The sequence below is a fragment of the Lottia gigantea genome (genome assembly GCF_000327385.1).
Source record: "Lottia gigantea unplaced genomic scaffold LOTGIsca_1, whole genome shotgun sequence".
NCBI classification, from domain to species: Eukaryota; Metazoa; Mollusca; class Gastropoda; family Lottiidae; genus Lottia; species Lottia gigantea.
Window position 1 is genome coordinate 2,168,843 of NW_008706746.1, and position 20,772 is coordinate 2,189,614.

Sequence of the window (20,772 nt, forward strand, 5' to 3'; positions counted from 1 at the left end):
GAAAGAATGGTCTTTGCTATCTTTTTAGGAAATAACAAAACAAAAAAATTTATGATTAAAATAGATTTAGAATTAGAGCAGCATTTCGAAAGACATAATGAATGATTAACCTCCTCTGTCATTTACGGTAGGGAGAAAATGCGTCATTCTACATTTAAACAGTAACCACTGTTTAAATCATTGTGTCATAACATGAAATATTTAATATTCAGAGTTATATAAGGTAAGTTAATAAACTATACAGAGTTATATAACGTAAGTTCAGCTCTGATTTGGTAAAAAGTTGTTTTTCCTTCTTTTCTATTTCTATCTTGTGCTAAATAAGTGTCGAATTTATCGTTGTTAGACTTGATTCTTTTTCTTCCTAATCTTTTTCTCTGGGCTCCAGTTTTAGTCATTTTAAATAGGTTACTCTTAACACTGCAAAAAATATGAAATATTTATTGTTGATCACTTGCTGTAGTTGATATTGGTGTCCTCGTGGCATTGTATTAATTATTACAGATGTAATTTCTTCAATTAAAATAATGAATGTGATTCGGTCACAAAATTTGGGATTCCGTCACACCATTTCCTGCTGAAATATTTATCATTTTCATCTGGTTCTAGTTTTGTCATGATATATAGGTCGATACTTTAATCCTTTGAAAACAGTACAATTATAATTGAACTGGGCTCTAGATATGAGAACAATAATGTAACTTTCGTTACGGAATCACTCAATGGTCTGAAGTCATGACGTCATCATTGAATTGATGACGTTTTCATCTCGAAAAGAATATTCTACAGATGAAATGAGACGTTTTAAGACCTTCAGAATATTTCGGATTTTCGGAAATTTTTTGAACTTTTTTTTATTCAATGTATGTCTTGTTTAGAGTGGAATTCATGTAATAATCTTCCAAAAATACCAATCGATATAATAAAGCCACTTTTGTGAGAGGAATGTGACTGAAATAATATGAATATAAGTAGTACTCCAATTCGGTTTGGCTCTAGATGAATAAATATTGCCTTGAATTTGCCCTACAATTAGTGTAAAATGTACTGGCTAAGGTTTCTGATATCCTCAAACAAAATTGATTCGGTGGACAATAGTAGTATGTAGATTTCTTCACAACTGATATATTTAAAATTCCCTTCCATGTAAAAAACCAAAAACATGCAATCGTATGTACTTTTGCTTATATACTGAAAATTTGCTTAGCAGGACAGAGGTGTCCAAATTTCGTGGTCCGTTTTTTTTTAAAAATTCTTCTTTACATAATGTTAACAATCTGCAGTATGAAACTATTGTTAATTACAATAATTCAGTCGACTGTGTAACTTTGAATTTAAAATATCAAAATTGAATGAATAATACCAAGCAAAAATTTGTTACAGTTACTGAAAAATAAATTAAAAGGAAATGGAATTTCAAACATTCACAGAAATATGGTTTGCGAAATTGACTGTAGTGTCCAGAGACACAAAAATCACGCAAATTAGACTTAAGCCCCATTTTTACAAAAGTAAGTCATATCAAAATTGTGGCTAACAAACGTTTCCGGTTTGAATTTCTTTCTTTGGGTTGCTTAAACATGGATCAGGAATAGATTTTTGAATATCTTGAAAACTCTAGATTTTAAAAATTTCGCAAAAACATAGGCCTACACAGTTACTAAAGAACAAAAAACAAAATTTAAAAATTTTAAAAAGCATAAGTTTGATTTAAATATTTGGATCATGAAAGATAGAAAAAAAACACATTTACAAATGACTATTTACTAGAAGTAAACATTATACAATATCAGTGATTATATCAGCTTTATAAAGGTATATAGGATCTTAAAGAGTCAATAGGTTTAGGTCAGCTATAAACCCGTTCTTGTACATTTTGGAGGAAGGAATCAATAAATGGTTCAAACTGCCACCATGTTGAATTTCAAAATATCAGTCAAATATAGGTGCTTAACCTAATATATATTATTCTTGACATCAAAGCCACACAGGAGAGTGATGCCCCGAAGCCACAAGTCAGGAGACGGAGAACCAATTTGAAGATTGCCACGCTTATTGAATAAAGCAGCAGTCGAGACTGTGAAAAATGTTATTAAATGGGCAAATCCTGACTATCACGAACTCAGAGTTCATACAGTTGTTACTGTCGCTCGTGGGCTAGTACAATGACCAGAACGATCTGATCGAGATAAGTATATCTACACCCCATGGCATCCCTTGAATATACCCTATTCGGATGTCGGTCTTCTGCTGTTTGCTTGGAGATGGATATGTATTCAAAGGGTAAGGCTGGGATTCCGTCTACCCCGTTGATGTACCGATCCCATAATAGATCAAAATGAGATCAACGCCGAGTCGTAATGTATATAACAAACACCCATGTCACATATTCAAGGAATATTCTGCTGCCATCTGGCCTCAAACCCAGCAGCAGTGGCTTTGATCGAAGTGTTGTCGTCCGTTCTGGCACCGTTGTGGTACCAGCAGATCAGTATTATGATACTTTGGCAGTTGAACTTCGCACTGAAAGGGCAAAACACAAAACATCACTTGACTCCAAAACAAGAAAGGCATGTTTGGGACATCACTTTACTGTGTGGCATTGATGTAAAGAGCATGGGAGCAGTCGAATTAAAATTAGCTTTGTACGTAACCACTACAGTAAACTCTAACTCTGTCCTTCATCCCATTAAACTTTGCTTGACCTCTGTTTTAATCAATCACGTGGCTGCCGTTTCCAACGACGGGATAATGTGACGCGAACAATTTCTCTCCGACGCACAAGTTAATCGTCTAATTAAGTCACGGGTGATAGGTCGCAATTCCTCCTGAATGATTGACTGGAGGACGCTGTCGCTGACGAACACGACGATCCATAATACCTTAGATTTGTTCTATAGGGGACATGTCGGGGAACATACAAGTCTGCCTGTATGGGGTCTGGCATTGTCAAGCGGATAAATGTTACCATATAACTGTTGTAGGAGAAATGGTAAGACTGTCGGACGAAGAATGTCATCTATGTAAATCAGGGCTGTTAAGTCGCCATTAACGATAACCAATGGTTCTTGCAATGTGGGCGTGGGTGGTTACCATCCGTATCATCCCCAGAGCTTGTTCACGTTGTTACTGTGTCAGTCATGGCATTCGTCTTGTGTATTTTGTGTAAACCCGACATGTCATTCAGTCCGTTTTATACCCTTGGTGCACATGGATTTTGTGTATTCAACGTGATTTCCACTTTTATGAGATTTTCCCACCACAAGGGTATACTTCCTACAAACGTTAATGTTGCGTTTGGAAAATGTAATTTGGATGGATAAAACGTTTCTAACTTGCTATGTATATTGATTAAAATTCACTTTTATATTGGTAAAGTTTCTTTTGCGCTTCAGTTTATTTGTTAACAATATTTCATGTACGACCAGGTGGTTTTAGTAAGATCTGAAGTAAATATCTGACTGTCGCATTACGCAAATGATTCTGTATCCGGACCTTGATCTTTGCTCAATTTTGGGGTTTTCTTTTTTATTAGATTGTATAACTCTATGTTTGTTTATGTATTTTTATATTGCATTTAGCATCAAGGCTTCAATGTGGATCTGAGAACTTTTTTGTTCACAAATGAATAGGTAGAAATAAAATTTGGCGTCATTAATATCTTTTTACTAGTATCGTTTTGACTAATATCTTTTGTATTATCTGAACAAACAAATCATATCAACAAGAATTCTAGGGTAATGATATACATGTTTATTTTTATATATGAAGCCCATTACTGTTTTGAAACAGATATTCTAATTCACATGAAAATAATCGGTATAAGACTTAAGTACGAAAAAAGAAAGCAACAGTTATAAAATGTCTGAATTTATAGCGTGAAACTTAAAAAATTTGAAAGGAGAACTGGTGTGTCAATATTATAGACTGTTGAGTTAATTATTAGAATGACTGTAGGAGTGTTTGATAATGTAAAATGAGTACTCTCAATGGTAAAATTTAATTTACCAGTCTCTATCTGATAACATTATTTTATAATGTGCGAACTATCTAAATTGAAAGAACATTCCCTCTTCTCGAACCAACTATAAAAAAAATTTACATTTAGAAAATTCAATAAACATCTTTTGGAAATAAAATTTGTACCGTTTCAATGATTACAGAGGAATGATATTCAGTGAACGAGCTATGAAGAATGAAACTTAAGCTTACACAACCGACTATTGGAAAAACTAGTTGCACCCTTGTTTAATAAACACATTTATGTTCATGAGACAAAAGTCAAAATTTAAATAAGAAAACGAAAATAAAATTACCCGGGTACTTAAGCACGATAGAAGAATTACCATCAGGTCCTTAAATGTTTTAACTAACACATCAGTAGCAATCACGGATCAAGATGGTTCTTCATCAATTATGCATCTAAGGCAAGGTGACATGGTGATCATTAATTTTCTGATGTCCAGAACACTGTTCTTGATATGTTTTTCATTTCTTAGAACTTTTTGGTATGGATTTTTCTTACTATTTTTGGTATTTACAACCAACTTCACTTAAATGCAAAAAAAAAAAACGATAATATTCCCTCCTTACTGCGACAATTAATGTAACTGAAGTCGACAGTCTTAACAGGAAAAAGTTACATTGGGGAATAAACTAGTCAGATAATATTATTCAAAAGCTCAAATAATTTAACTGATATTCTTACTTTCTATTTACTCCTAGGGAATTTTAGCCATTCTCCCTTCTCGAAATTTGGTACTGAAGTATACAACTTACATAATTAATGAATTACACATGAAATTTATAATATCAAATGTGATTTCACCGACCAAATACGAAAACTACTTTAGAGAGTAAAGTTAATCTCATAATAATAACATTATCATTTCGTAACCAAATTTTCTCCTGGTTCAAAATTGTAGTTTATCCTTGAGACTAATCAAGCTTAGATACAATGATTGAATCTTAAGGTAATATTCATTAGACATTGTTGTTAATGAAGAATTATTTGTCGAAATGTTCATGTATATAAGAGCAAGTCAATATTGCCCGCGTTGCAATGCATACCTCAAAAGTGAGCGAACACATTGCAATTTGATATCACAAATATACATTTTAATGGATGGGAAAAGACTTAAGAGCATTGGTTATTGCTTGATCATTACAAATAAATATTACATTGTACATTTGTGTACACAAAGAGCATCATTTATTGAGAAAAACTAACTAATGTAGAATAGGCAAACGACTCACTAATGAGAGTTTAAGGAAGCAATACTTTAATTATGATTATCTCAAGTAGCAATCTGAAAATTATATATCAGCGTCAGGTGTTCGCGTTTAGGTTATGACTACGATTTTGAAAGTTTACTATATGGTTATAGGTTTACTTAACGTACTCAAATTCTACGTCTTCAGATAGCAATTTGACACCAAATCGAAATAGTGTAATATGCTCGTGATTTTTCAAATCGTAAATAAGAAGAAAATAATAGACCTATATATGCGGTAAAGTCTTTGAAAGAAAGAAAAGTAAATGACTATTGAAGTATTCTGTTATCCTCTGCCATGGGATTTGTGTTACATAATTATCTTGTCGTCATTTCTTGAGACACTGCCATATATAAGAAAGAAATCTATAGCAGTAGGGAAACAAATTTCAAGTTTGAGATATTTTTGAACGAATTATGCAATTTTCGTACATTTCTAGTACTTAGGAAGACATTTACATATATTCAAGACTCAAATCCAAACCAATGACCAAAATGGCGCATATGTCCCTTTTGTACGATGGAAATAAAAGAACAAGAAAAAACAATAAGTTGAACATATCCTTCCATATAAGCGATTCGATCAAAAAGAGAAACCGGTCTCATTCCGTTTAATATCTTCGCTTCCTGTAATTTAACTTGAAATACTTGAAAATGAAAGATCAATTGTGATTTCAGGATTTTTCAACTTGCAGGATATGATAAATCATGATTTCAACATTATTCTACCTCGTGCAGGATATAGCTACTACTAAACTTGTAGTTTGAAAGGTTCTAGTTAGTGATGTAAGACATAATGTCCTTTTGGTCTAAAGACAACATATAGTAACATCATAAAAGGTATCAATAATTTAACCAATTGAACCAAGTGACATTTAATATTCCAATAGTCCAATATTGATTTTCTATTAGCGTGCAGTAGCAGACACCTAGTTTTACTTCAACTATTGGTCATTTTTCACTCGATTGAATAAAGTTGACGTAGACAATCTGAGAGGATTTAAAGGATAATGTTTCGGCATTAAAGTGTTTAAAACAACATAAAACAAACACCGACAACGAGGAATATTTGATTTTGTCTGGCAGAAATCTACTAACAACCGACTTGGATAAACATTTAATTTAGTTACACGATTTAGCATTATGTCGGTTAATTTCATCATCACCACGTATGACTGAAATTTATTGGATACAAAGGCTTAACAAACTGATTCTACCTCTGTCTGCCTGCTGTTCAATTTTCACTTAAAGGGAATGAATAAAGCCAAGATCAATATTTAGCGTTCCTAATAAGTTTTCATGATCCCCTCCTGGCAGTCCATCTACAGAATCATCTCTGAAGTATCGAAGTTCTTTTGATATTGGTTTTCAATGAATTATTCAAAAGCAAACACCAGTACTGCTTATGGCATCACCACACTGAATTTTACTAATGTTGTAATCTAATTTAGGCCTAATTCTCGAAAATATCGATACATGATGGTGACAGAAAATTAAAGATAATATTGCCTTGTCCGGTGGCCGGACGAAAAAGACGCTTGCTTTATAACCTTGGAAAGCTTGGTCCTGTCATAGATCGACATACTTTCCGATATTTCAATCCAGTGTTCCCTGTCAGTGATACTGTTGTCTTGGCGTTCAAATCGACGAGTGAGAATCGGTTTGCTTCAGATTGTGCATTTTAAAGATGCTTAGGTAGATGTAAATAGAAATCGCATTATAATCCCAATAAAAGCGGCCATAGATAACATATTCTTTCAATTTCCGAAAAGATCACCATGAAAGTGATACTATATGTGTTACATATGGCCGAGTCGCACTGTTCCGAAGTTGACACCAGATGCACACACGATGAAAGAAATGTTCAAATTCGGGCCTGTCGTATATAAATCAGGTCATTCGTAAGGACATATTAATCCATCGTATGACTGCGGGTTGAGTTTTTCAGGCTTCGTCAGCTATTTCGTGAGTGATGGCAACAGTGGGGGTACAGAGGTGCATTTGCCCCCATAGAAAATTTTCAAGAAATCTAAATGTCTATCTTTTTTTTTCAAAATATGTGTCAGAATGCGAAAAATCAGTTTTCTTGAGAGGTTTGCGACTATGACACCACCACAGAGTAGTCAAAATTTGAATTCAGACTCAGCTGTTGTCCCCCTATTTGTACCCCCAGTCTCGAAAGTGTTGCGCCGCCACTGGATGGCAAATATATGGCATGCCAAAGGGCGTTGCGAAGGTTCATGTTCGTGTTGAATTCGTATGTCCATTTTGCTCTTCGTAATGCCATAGTGTGATCATCTTGTCATCTTCGGCTTTACTTTGTATCATCATATGTGCCATCGGGCATTTTTCGACTCACGAAGAAAACAAGAAGCTACCCGATTGATTTCGGAAGACTACACGACTACGAAAAGCCTTCGCAATACTGTCGTGGATCCATCGTGGATCCATCTCCTTCATAAGCCATCATCTGGCGTAGTCAGGTAAGGCGTAAAGCTCCACCTAATTCATGTAATTTCTCATTATGTAGTCCGTAGCCATCTTCGTGTGCGTTTCTTGTGGTATCGTTTAGATTTGCTGCAGTCCCAGTTCTGGACTATCTTCGCCCGAAATTCAACTTTCCTTATTCGCATGACCATCTGGTGTCTACATTGGGACAGTGTAAAGCCAGCATTAAGCAGGCGACGACATTATACCTAAACTCACTGTATTTGCGTTCGTAAATAAAAGTACATTTTTAAAAAAAAAGATTGAGATTTTTTTGTGAGCCACTGAAAAGTAAAAAAGAATGGAAATTTATCAGAAAAATTGTGTTTCATTGATGCAAAAATCTTCTAGAATTCGTGAATATAGATGACAAGGCATTCAAGACTTGACATTTGAAAACAAGATAGATAGAATTTACCATAGAGTAAAACCATTGCTGATTGATAGAAAGCCGATATAGTAATTTACTGTAACCCAAACTTAGCCTTAATAGAAACTCAATTTTCAGATTATAACTTCAACCTCTTACAGAAACAAATGAGATGTAGCAATTTAAAGATGGTTCCCTTATTTTCATCATTTATGAAAATGAAAATGCTAATATTTATATGAATAGAAAGTAAAGGTGTTCTAATGACTTGGAAAAATACCAGTTTGTCTCACATGTCCATAATTAATTTGTAATAGGCTAAACTAGAAGAGAATTACCAGCAGCATTGCAATGAATGACCGATCAAGAAAGATCAAAAAGTCTTTTTTTGTTTATCCAGACTGTACATACATGGAAATTTACAAGATAATTCATTATAAACACCAATTATTAAAATATTTGCTTAATTTGACACTAAAAACATAAGGAAACCTCTCATTTCGAAAAGAGCAACTATTTGTGTTCAATATGTCATCTTCCAACTCAGTAACTCAAACATACACATGAAAGACCTTCACAAATGTAAATGGGATAGTTCGCTCTGCATGGCGTTGCCAGTCTTCATTAGCACACACGGTGCAGAAAAGTAGGACGTAAAACTCCATTCATTTCATTAGTGCATTATATTTTCGTCGGCTTGGAATGAGGCATGGTGTAACTTGTACCTGATATTTCACTTGTACTAAGTAAATTATTAGTTGATAAAATGAGATAAAGAGCAGGTAGAATTCATTGCAGTTTTAAAACGTCATTATATCATGTTGGATAGGAACCAGAGTCTACTATTATATTAAGATAATGTGCAATAATATGATAATGAATTTCTTTGATCAGTTTAAAACAGGTTATTACATCTGTCAGATAGGCCATGTTTCATTTCCTTTACTCATTTAAAATTGTGCATTTCGGAAGTTTATGATCTTACAAATATACAAGTTCATTAGAGCAAGATTTGAAGAGATTTTTGGTTCTGTAATTATGTGCATTTTTTTTTTTTTTTTAAACAATATTTATTCAAGAATTACAAATATTACAATATACATATAGATAAACATATGCTTTTGGAATTATGTGCATTCGTGATGACATACTGCTTAATGTCATTCGATAATTCGTCATCATGCTCAACGTCATCCTCATACCACGCTATAGGTTACAGACATGATATGTGTCTCACACCGATAAATATCAGCAAATATGGTTTATTTTCATTGTCAAGATCGTGGTCCAAATCATGACTTTTCTATTATGATAATGTAAAAAATTGAATCGTCATCATGATTGGATGATATTTTAGCCAACTGTTAGGTAAAGTATGAATAATAATACATTTCTATTTTTTGTCTTTTCAGTTTGCTGCATTTTTCAGTTTTACCTGGAACTTTGGTGCATTTCTATGTAAATTTGTCCACTACATGCAGAATATTTCTATGATATGTTCAGTGACTACTCTCACAGCAATGAGTATTGAAAAGTAAGTATCAAATTCTTCTAAAATATTTTCGTAATCTTTCAATAAAAAGGGTATCAAATTGGTACTATATGTCACATGAGGGACGATGGAGTGACAGATCTAGGAGAAAAGCTCTAGTGGACCTTGGATCTGGTCTGAGATTTCACAAAGTTTCATACCCAATATAGGACACCCCAATTACCGTAGTAAAATCTCTATTGTTTCTCGTCCAAATCGAATTCATTCAATACCGGAATTTTATACGCCCACATGAAATGGGGGGCGTATATTGCCGTCACCTCTTTCCGTCGGTCCGTCGGTAAACAATCTAGAAGGTGCAATTCATGACGGATTTTGATGAAACTTGGTATCAGTGTTCGTAATCGCCCAAGTATAAACCCTATTGAAAATCAGAAAAATTGAAAAATATTTAGTATGAGTTATTGCCCTTGTTCTTCAAAACGCATTCAAATTTTAGCTTGTAAACACTCTAGGAGGAACAATTCTTGACGGATTTTAACGAAATTTGGCTTGAGTGTTGGTTATCACCCAAGGATGAACCCTATTGAAAATCAGAAGAATCTAAAAAATATTAAGTATGAGTTATTGCCCTTATTCTTGAAAACGCGTTCAATTTTTAGCTTGTAAACCCTCTAGAAGGCACAATTCTTGACAGATTTTAACGAAATTTGGCTTGAGTGTTTGTTATCACCCATGGATGAAGCCTATTGAAAATCAGAAAAATCGAAAAAATATTTAGTATAAGTTATTGCCCTTGATCTTGAAAACTCGTTCAATTTGTAGCTCATAAAAACTCCAGAAGGCATGATTCTTGCTGCATTTTGACAAAACTTGGTTTTATTATTCATTACCGCGCTGAAGATTGAATATTTGTCTTCTAGAGTTTTCACGAGCTAAAGATTCAACACGTTTTCAAGAACTGGGGCAAAAACTCATACTCAATATTATTCAGTATCACCCTAAAGAGTTCATAAGAAGTGTATGACTGAAGGTTGAATATTTCATACTGGTGATTGTTACTGTACTGCTAAATATTTATGTTCAAAATCAAAGCTGCCAGTGGGCGTATATTACCTTGCCTGGCAAGCTATCTTCTTTCAATCGTATAGAGTAAATTTCGCTTGATGTTGACGTTGTTTATAGGCATCCCGTCTTATTATGAGGCTACACAACACAGGACTAATTCATCAATAAAAGACCCTCCAGTCAAAGTCAGATCTGTTCATTACTGAGGGAGATGATAATTCGGCCAGTCTAAGTCTAGTCACAGTAATGAAAGAGGCGATGTGAAATTCTGATTGGAATTAATCCAATTACAGTTGGTAAAAGCCAACATGTATTTTGCTTGTGTTATCAGAAAATGTCTGGCTCGTATGTTAAATGGAACGTGTCTTGTCTGTCTCTCTGATCTTTCGCCGACCGATTCGTCATTTATTATTGAAATATTAAAATGATAAATATAGTTACATTTATAATTGGTCATGCATTAAACAAGATATAGTTTAACACTCTTAACAATCAAAAACAAAGATAGCTTGCCAGACAAGGTAACATACGCCCACTACCAGCTGTCAGAAATGATAGCAAAGTCTTTGGAGACTTGATAATGATCTTCTAAAGATTGAAATAATCTTAAAATTATGTAAACTCAAGGCAAAACCTCAAAATCAGTTACATCAAATTATCATCGAAATTCAAACATGAACAAGGTCTCATCGACGTACACACAAGGGCATTTACTCTGAAACCGTTCAGATTAATACCAATTTCGAACATCAATATACATACATACCGAGTTTCATTAAGATCGGTTAAAACTTGTAGCCTTTATTGTGCCTACAAGCCAAATTTGACGCGTTTTGCTAAGTCAAGGGCAACAACTCCGAAACCGTTCATCCAATTATTACTATTTTTATACGCCCACATGAATATGTGGTCGTATATTGTCGTCGCCCCTGTCCGTCGGTCCGTCGGTCCGTCCGTCAACATTTCTTGTGAGCACTATAGAGACAACAGTTTTTATCTGATTTTGATAAAACTTGGTGTGATGCTTAAGATTGATAAGATCTCGGTCAAGTACGAATTTGACATATTTTCGATAAACGGTTTTGGAGATATTGCACTTGACTTAGAACGCCTTGAAATTTGTTAAAAATAGTTCGTGAGCAGGATTGAAGCTACAGTTTTCAACCGATTCTGATGAAACTTGGTGTGATCATTGGAATTGATAAGATCTCGGACAAGTTCGAACTTGACGCATTTTCGATGAACGGCTTTTGAGTTATTGCCCTTGACTTTGTTAAAACGCGTAGAAATTTGTTAAAAATAGTTCGTGAGCAGGATTGAAGCTACAGTTTTCAACCGATTCTGATGAAACTTGGTGTGATCATTGGAATTGATGAGATCTCGGACAAGTTCTAACTTGATGCAATTTTGATGAAATGTTTTTGAGTTAATGCCATTCACTTACGAAAAACGCGTTGAAATTTGTTTGTGAGCACAATAGAAGCTACAGTTTTCAACCGATTCTGATGAAACTTGGTGTGATCATTGGAATTGATAAGATCTCGGACAAGTTCTAACACGAGATATGTTTGATGAACTTTTTTTGAGTTATTGCCCTTGACTTTGTAAACATGCGTCAAAAGTTGTTTTTTGCCCTTGATTAGAGCTGTGTGATTTAATTGTTTGTTGTATTTGGGTTATTGATATTGATTTTAAAAAATTTTGTGGAATTATTCAGCATGAATAATTTCTTCAATATGAGAAAATTCGTACTTTAGTCACTAAAGACTGTTTTATTATTTCTGCCAGCTGCCAGTGGGCGTATGTTACCTTGCAACGCAAGCTATCTTCGAACTAGGCCGAGATCTCATCAATTTATACATGCAAACCAAGTTTCATCAAGATCAAATAAAAACTGTTGTCTTTATCGTGCATATCGTTTTTTTTAAATTAAAGGCAATGATTCAGACACCGTTCATCCGATTATTACCGTTTTCGAACTTGACCGAGATTTGCATATAAAGTTTCATCAAGATCGAATAAAAACTGTAGCCTCTATCGTGCATACAAGAAAGGTGGACGGGCGGACGGACGGACAGGGGCGACGTCAATATACATCCACATTTTCATGTGGGCATATAAAAAAACTAGCGCCCACTGTTTTCCATCCTATCTGTACCGTTATTAGCAGAAAAAGACAATTCGGGTCATGGCGGTGCAAACAATCCGTGCATGTAAAATTACCCTGTGTGATCAATTTTCCAAGTTTTTCTCAATGTTTCATATTCATAACCTTCTTTCAGATTTATTGCCATCAAGTATCCATTACAAGCCAAATCAGTGTGTACGATGCGAAACACGCAAATTGTCGTGTGTATTTTGTGGGCACTGTCCTTTCTGATGGCGATTCCAATTATTTTTGGACGGGTAAGTGTTCTCCATACTTGACCTCTCGAACTGGTTTAGTATTTGATTTATGGTTATTTCTTTTATAAATTAATTATTCCATTTTCCCCTTAACTTTTGTTTGCATAAGGCTGAGTGTATTGATCATATTGCTTAAGACTGAGAATGTCAGATAGATACAGGTTGGTACTTTTTTAATGTAAAGCACAGCTCTGAATAATGAATATGGTATCCATTTAATTTTTAGAATGTAAAATAGCTCTTCTATAATTTCCGTTAATGTCAATGACCATAATACAATGGCCTAAAATTACAGTTCTTCATCTTAGTCTTGTAATTTAAAGAGTAAATGCCAGTATATACAATGTTGTGTTTAAATTTCGACACGAGCGCACGTATTCCTTTTAGGTCCCAACGGCTTATGGATTTAATATAATCAAGATATATGTATGCATCTATTCTGAGTTGAATACTTATAATACTAGAATGAATATTACTCTAGTCAGAATTTCTTGATGGTCGTGATTTACTACAAGCAGATATTATAATATTACATAAATACATATATATATATATTTAACAGACATATAAACAAAATTGAAAAATAATAACAATTTATTTCAGATTCACAAGGAGGTTGGCGTTGTAAGAAAAGGATATTGGTGCTTATTAGAATGGTCCAGTCACGTATATGCCATATCCTATGAATTTTATATGTTTTTCATCTTATTTCTATTGCCTGTTGGTGTAATGACGGTCACTTATATGTTTATTTGTGTAGAAATATGGAGACTATCTGCAGTTAGAGCTAGCATGAGAACTGGAAGGTAAGTGGGTTATCATGGATGTGCAGTGGTATTAGGTTTCGGGGAAGGGAGGATTGGGTATTATACGACCTGGTTTTAACGTGCGGTGTAGGATACGCATAACATCACCCTTTATCAGCGGGGTAAAATACGACAAGCATAACCATAAACATTAGAGTGTAGGAAACTATAAACATTGTCTTTGACATACGTGGGAGGATACAATAAGCATTATCTTTAATCTGAGGGGGAGGATACAATAAGCATCGTCTTTGACATATATGGGGAAGAATACAATAAGTAATATCTTTAGTCTGAGGTGGAGGATACAATAAGCATTATCTTTATTCTGAGGCGGAGGATACAATAAGCATTGTCTTTATTCTGAGGTGGAGGATACAATAAGCATTGTCTTTAGTCTGAGGGTAAGGATACAAAAAGCATTAATTTTGGCCCGAGGGGTAGGACATATTTCGCATTATCTTTAATATATCGATGTGGATAAGATAAGTGTTATCTTTAGTCTTAATGATTGGTCTAAAATCTCTTAAGCGTATAGCAGGTAACAATTCATAACATAATTCAAAAATCTTGACGTACAAATTTAAATTTCCAAACTTCAACGTTTTTCATTTATTTCTAATTTCAAATGTGAATGTTACTCGGTGTCCCTTTCCGAATGCCCACTCAGTAATATTGTTTATTTGATATATCTATATTTACAGAACGTGCTATTTTTTTTAATTACCTTTACCAGGTCCTTCTCCGGTGCTGAAGCATTCTATAAGGAAGTTAACTGTATTTCACATTTGAAAATAATATATGCCACACAGAACATGTGTCAGATATAAGCTAGCATCATTCGCTGATATATGTTCAGTCATAGATGTTAAAATCAAATTTAAAATCTTATTTAAACCAGCTTCCGCTAATGACACTGGTGATTCTCACGTTACATCCAATGCAAATATTATTTTGGAAGAAAGTTCGATTAGCTTATTTTATTGTGGCCTATGATGATGCTGGGTATTCCTTGACAATCGTTACCACAACTGTTGATTAACTGCAATATTAAACAGTTGTACCCAGCTAATGTGTATCTAAAATAAAACCAATATCTGTTTTCGATATTCTGTTTTAATTTACCTTTATAGAGTTATCTCGCCTGGTTCCCAACCACAGTCAGTTTCAAGACAAGAGAGTGCAGATTTAACTGTTCCTTTAAACGGTCGCAAGCCCAGACGCCAGCAGTCAAAACAACCCCCAGATAATACTCGTAAACAGGTATATATACCTTATTACTCGAAACAAATATGTGAAAATGGCACATTCATAAAACAAATCAGTATGCATTTGACTTACGACTTCCCAGCAGCTATACGTACAAAGGAAGTTCGAAGGAACATTTCAGTGCTCTTCAATGGTCGTTCCGACGAAACGTGTTCTTGAGAAGTGTGCAAATGAAATTGGTGACAATACGTCCAACTGTATTACAATATTACATACTTGCGAATAAACCAGGTATTAGTGTCTGTATCAGTTGAACATCTATGTTCCAAAAGCAAATTTGAGAATGTATTGATTATATTCTTCTTATAAAATTTACCTTAAATTTAGTACTTTTGTCTTAACACATTCATTTGATTTTGACTTTGTGTGATAAAAATATAACTGTATTTAATTTAAACATCAAATATAAACACTTTTTTCTCCCGGAAATTTTAGTCCCGACTGTGGCTAAAGATTGTGTTTGTATTTGGAAAGATCAATGTGTTTTCAGTTTATATCGTTATTAGAGCATAAACATGCAAAGATTAACTATTTTGACTCTGATATTCAGATTCAAATAAGAATGATGGCTGAAATTGTGTGACAACAACTTACTGTTGTTAAATGCCTCAAAATACAATTACATAGAATGCCCATTGATTTAAATCCCAAAATTGTCAGAATTCAGAAAAGAGGAATATTTAAATTGTTTTCATTGCAAGCCAAAGAGGCATTTTTTTCTAAAACAAAAGCTTCTTCTCCGGTGATAAAAAAAATGGGATGAATGTAAATCTAAGTGTTAAAAAATGGTGGAAACAATTAGTTAGTGAACTTTGCTGACAAACTGTGAAGCAACGGATGGGTTGCTAGTCGAAATAGCAATATAGGTCTGAGCGAAATGAAAATTTTGCACATTTCTTTTACTATTGGCATCTTGCAAGGTAAGGCTACGCTTAACTTATTTCTCCAACTTGGGAATCATTGAATTTTCAAAACCGAACAATTATTATTTGTTATTCGATATGAATAATACTTCTATTATCTATAAAGCCAGAATCTTAGGTTCTACTAAATATATCTTTGGAATCAGTGTTTTAGTCACTTCCACCGTCCAGTTCGTATAGTTCATATAGACCTGGGGCCTTAATTTTTAAATACAGTAATGTGATTGAATTAAAAAGTTAATTTTAAAATCAATTTTAGTGATTGACCAATCATTTGAGGTTTACGAGAATAAGGCCCCTGTTCAATTGCCACTGTCTGTAAGATCATTCATAGTCTTTTATAAAATATATCATACCTCTGTAAAGGTTTGTTCTTTTTCTTTTAGCAGTGTCACTGTATCGTTTCAACACAAGATACTACAATAATGTCTTCACCAAAAGATTCGAAGATAAGTATGAAGCCTGTGAAAAAAGATTCTAAAGCTGTTGCAGAATATAATATGGATGATTTGACAAGGCAAATGGCGCACGCAGACTCATATTTATCAGAGTCCCTTAAAGTGATTTCCCAAGTCAAACGATGGCAAATGAACGACGACAATAATTATATGGATGGAAATGGTAATTATCACTTTACAGTAATACATGTGGATAATAAAATCAAAGAAAATAAGCTCAACAGACGCAACACGGTCCCATCAGCATTAACATTATCACAAGAGGTTTCTGATTTGGAAAGACAACTAGACGACGTGAAGAACTCTTTCGACACTATAACGAAGGCGGCCTTAATCCTGAAACAACGTATCAAACAGGAGTCAAAAGCTGATCCCGAAAACAACGATAGTAAACCCATAGAAGACAAAGTGCTGAATCCCGAAAGTCTGTACAGCCACCTCAAATACGCAAAAAAAGCCGAACCCTTCACGTGTAGTGCAGTCCTGCCCGACTTCACAAATGTGGTTGTCAGGAAAAGAACACTCAGTGATCAAACCCGGTCAGACATGAAGACATGGATGGTAAAGACTTTCTCTCGATAGAAATAGTTTGGGGATCAAATTATCCTTACCACATAAGACATTAAAATTATTTCGTTTATGTATACCTTGGCACCTAATTTCTTAGTTTTCAAGAATCATTATTACTTAATGAACACCCTCTATTTACATGTAAATATATTTTTAGGCCACTATTAACAAATAGTACATATTATTATAAATGTGTAATAAAACAGAGATGATATGAATGGTTAGTTATAATTGATTTTAACAGACTTGTAAACCAGCAAGAATGGTATGACAACATTTAATAAAAAAAAAACAGCAGTTACCTTACTCCGAAATCCTGGAAATTTTCTCTCCAATTGCTTCATCAACCCATTTCAGTTCAGTTTCAAATCAGAATATTAGAACGATATACGGACGGTCTTCTGAATTTAACAGACTTCTTTTCAGTTGCCATAACGGCCATGATCTTTGACTTATAATTAAAGAGAGAAATTCCAGATTTTACCCAAATTCCAGCTAGCCATTACTAAGAAAATTTTCTTTTCAGTGTTTCAGTCAGGAAGCTGAATTTTTCATTTTGATAACGCCTGTTACACAGCAATGTCACATAATTATCGCCGTGTAATTACCTTGTAAATAATATTACTATGCTTATCAAAGAATTACATATCGAATTGGCTAGTTCATATTTCACAATCAGCCGTGGTGAGAGCACAAATTTGATTGGTAAAAGCAGGGGTCATCAGGATAGGTCAAAAGGTTGTTGTGACGAATATTCAAGATTGCTTTCTGATCCAATTATAAAACAATATAGATTTATTATACTTTTCTCTGGACGACATCTTTCAATGTGCTGATGTCTGTAAGAAGTTTCTCCTTTAAACTCTCAACATCCAAATCACAGTAATAACAAACGGATCGTGTAGGCGTTCGACACTTATCCCGTAATTTAACATGACGAGAGCCTCATAATTTAATTTTAAAAGTGAAGGCAGAAGGTTATTTAGAACGTCAATCAACGTAAAAGGACATATGCGAGGCTCACAGTTATCTTGATAATATTATTAATAAAGCACAAATAAAGTTTTTGCGACAGATTAAGTTTCAGATAAAATTATTGACGAAATTAAATCTATATCTGAAAGTGAACCAGAATAATGTCATTTAAAATGATCTACTTAAACAAATATAATTATGAAACCCACTATTGAATTTCATACCACTAATAAGATTAAAAAAAAACATTCATTGTCGTTAGTAATACGAATAGTTGTGAGTCAAATAATCGTCGTCGATTAGAAAATCTGAAGAGCTAAGAATGCCAATTAAACTGAAGACAAAACCAAGCCCTTGATATAGAGAAAAATCAAATGTATCGCTGGTAATTGATGGGCGTCACATGCAATTAAAAGAATTTATGAAGGCTAGCAGTAACTCAATAATGACAATCCTTTTTTTAACAAAGTGAAATTTTACGATTGTTGATAAACCATAACCAAATTCTAGTTAAGCGCATCACTTTCTTGCTGTGAAGATAATTTAATGCGTGCATGCATATAGAATGCTATATATTGCTCCTATCAGGATATCATCTTAGTCTTCTTTAAATACCAAAACCACAGAGGTTGATCGGTGTACACCACTCTTCAAACAACGGAATATTAAGTGAAATTATAACTTCTGTATATTACCACCGCCCTTGGCCGTCGGACTAATTAATAACCGATCTTAATGAAACTTGGTATGCATGTATATTGATGAGATTTCGTCAAGTTCGAAGTTCGTAATAATCAGATGCACAGTTTCAGAGTTATTGCCATTGACTTATTAAAAACGCGTCAAATTTGGCTTGTAGAGAGACTGCAGTTTTTATCTTGATGAAACTTAGTGTGCATGTATATATTGATATCTCGATCAAGTTCGAAATGAATAACAATCGGATGAACGGTTCCAGTGTTATTGCTCTTGACTTAGTAAATACGCATCAAATGTGATTTGTAGGCAAGATATACACTACTGTTTTTATCCGATCTTCGTGAAACTTGGTGTGCATGTGTGTATTGATAAGATCTCGGTCAAGTTCAAAAAGGGGAATCAGATGAAGGGTTTTACAGTTATTGCCCTTGACTTAGTAACAAATTGGCTTGTAGGCACGATACAGGATACAGTTTTTATCTGATCTTGATGACATTTGGTATATGAGATGTCAGTCAAGTTCAAAATTGGTAATAATCGGATGAATGGTTTTGGATTTATTGCCTTTTATTTAGTAAAAGAGTCAAATTGTAGGCACGATAGAGACTACAGTTTCTATCCAACCTTGGTTAAATTTAGTATGCATGTTTATATTGGTGCGATATCGGTCAGTTCGAATTTGGTAATAATCGGGTGAACGGTTTTAGACCTCAACTAGACCTTGTTTGTGTTTGAGGTTTGAGGTGGGCGTATGTTACCTTGCTTGGTAAGCTTATAAAATCCTCAAACAAATTCGAAACCATATTAAATGTGAGCGTCAATAATAGTACTCATTGTGATTCGGTTCAATACATGTGATTCAATTGTGGCTGAACCTTTTATATTGTTACTGTCATGATGATACAACAAATACGAAAAAATATATTTGCGCGATAGTTCGATAAGAACAGTTGTGGAAACAATAAAATTTGATGTGATTCGCCAAAGTATCTCTATGTTATTAAGAAAACAAACTGAAACTACATCCCTCTCATTTCAGGTTGTTATCATGCTGATGGTCGTTGTTCTGCTATTTACAGTGTGTTGGGGACCAATTCTCTTTAACAACCTATTGGTGGCTTTTGGTATCCTCCCTGAACTACATATTGGGTACCACAGGCCAATGCGTATGGCCTTCTATCTTCTTTCGTATTTCAACAGTTGTGTTAACCCAATTGTATACGCATTCCTTTCGCGCAACTTCCGTCAGAGTTTCATTTTCGCCATCAGTGCTTGTGTTAAAGGTCGTGCATTTGTTCGTGCTTACACTTTCAGTAGATCCATTGTGACCCGAACATCCATGATACATACAAACGGTCGACCTATTCATAGCAGCGATAAAGACACTAATATAGCTATGATGTCGGAGACAACAATGCAGTCATCTCCAGATGATATGGAATTGGGAAAAATTTAACCTTGTGCTATGAAAACATGGAATATCTCTTTACAGGAACACCTCTGACTACTTGAAAGAAAATCTGCTTGAAACGACAACAAGATGTTGTGCATGTGCATGATTGGCTTTAAACGCTTTTTGTTTGCACAAAATCATTTTGTTCCCAGTTTATGTATAATAATTATCTCTTATCATATTGTTATGATGGACTTCATCTGCGGTAATGTGAAAGTTATTTTTATGTGCAATGGTTAGTGTGGTCACAGAGTACATTCATTCCGTATTGAAAGTAAACCTTGTGATGGTGGATGCACTAAAACATTTGTGTTATTTAAGACGTTATACGTAAAAATTGGCTAATTGTGTGTAGCAACACAAGATGTTGCGCAATCATAATCACATGAATGTTATTTTATTATTATTATTTGTTAAGCGTGCTTTCTTTGGTATCAAATTTGTTGTTTAACTTTCTTGAAAGCAAAGTAAACCAATTTAGAATTTTAAGCTTGACAGAATAATTATCGTTGATATACATATT

General features: G+C 34.1%; 1 protein-coding gene across 1 annotated transcript in view; it reads left to right on the top strand.

Moving 5' to 3' along the window:
• Window positions 1-20,051, top strand: part of LOTGIDRAFT_91997 (hypothetical protein) — a gene marked incomplete at both ends in the record, with an annotated part of 35,783 nt that extends 15,732 nt beyond the window's left edge. Inside the window, 5 exons of the mRNA XM_009045491.1 lie at window positions 9,543-9,664; window positions 12,973-13,096; window positions 13,700-13,902; window positions 19,372-19,378; window positions 19,836-20,051. Of these exons, the coding sequence (XP_009043739.1) occupies window positions 9,543-9,664; window positions 12,973-13,096; window positions 13,700-13,902; window positions 19,372-19,378; window positions 19,836-20,051 (672 nt within the window). The remainder of the gene's footprint in view (window positions 1-9,542; window positions 9,665-12,972; window positions 13,097-13,699; window positions 13,903-19,371; window positions 19,379-19,835) is intronic.
• Between the last annotated feature and the right edge of the window lie 721 nt (window positions 20,052-20,772).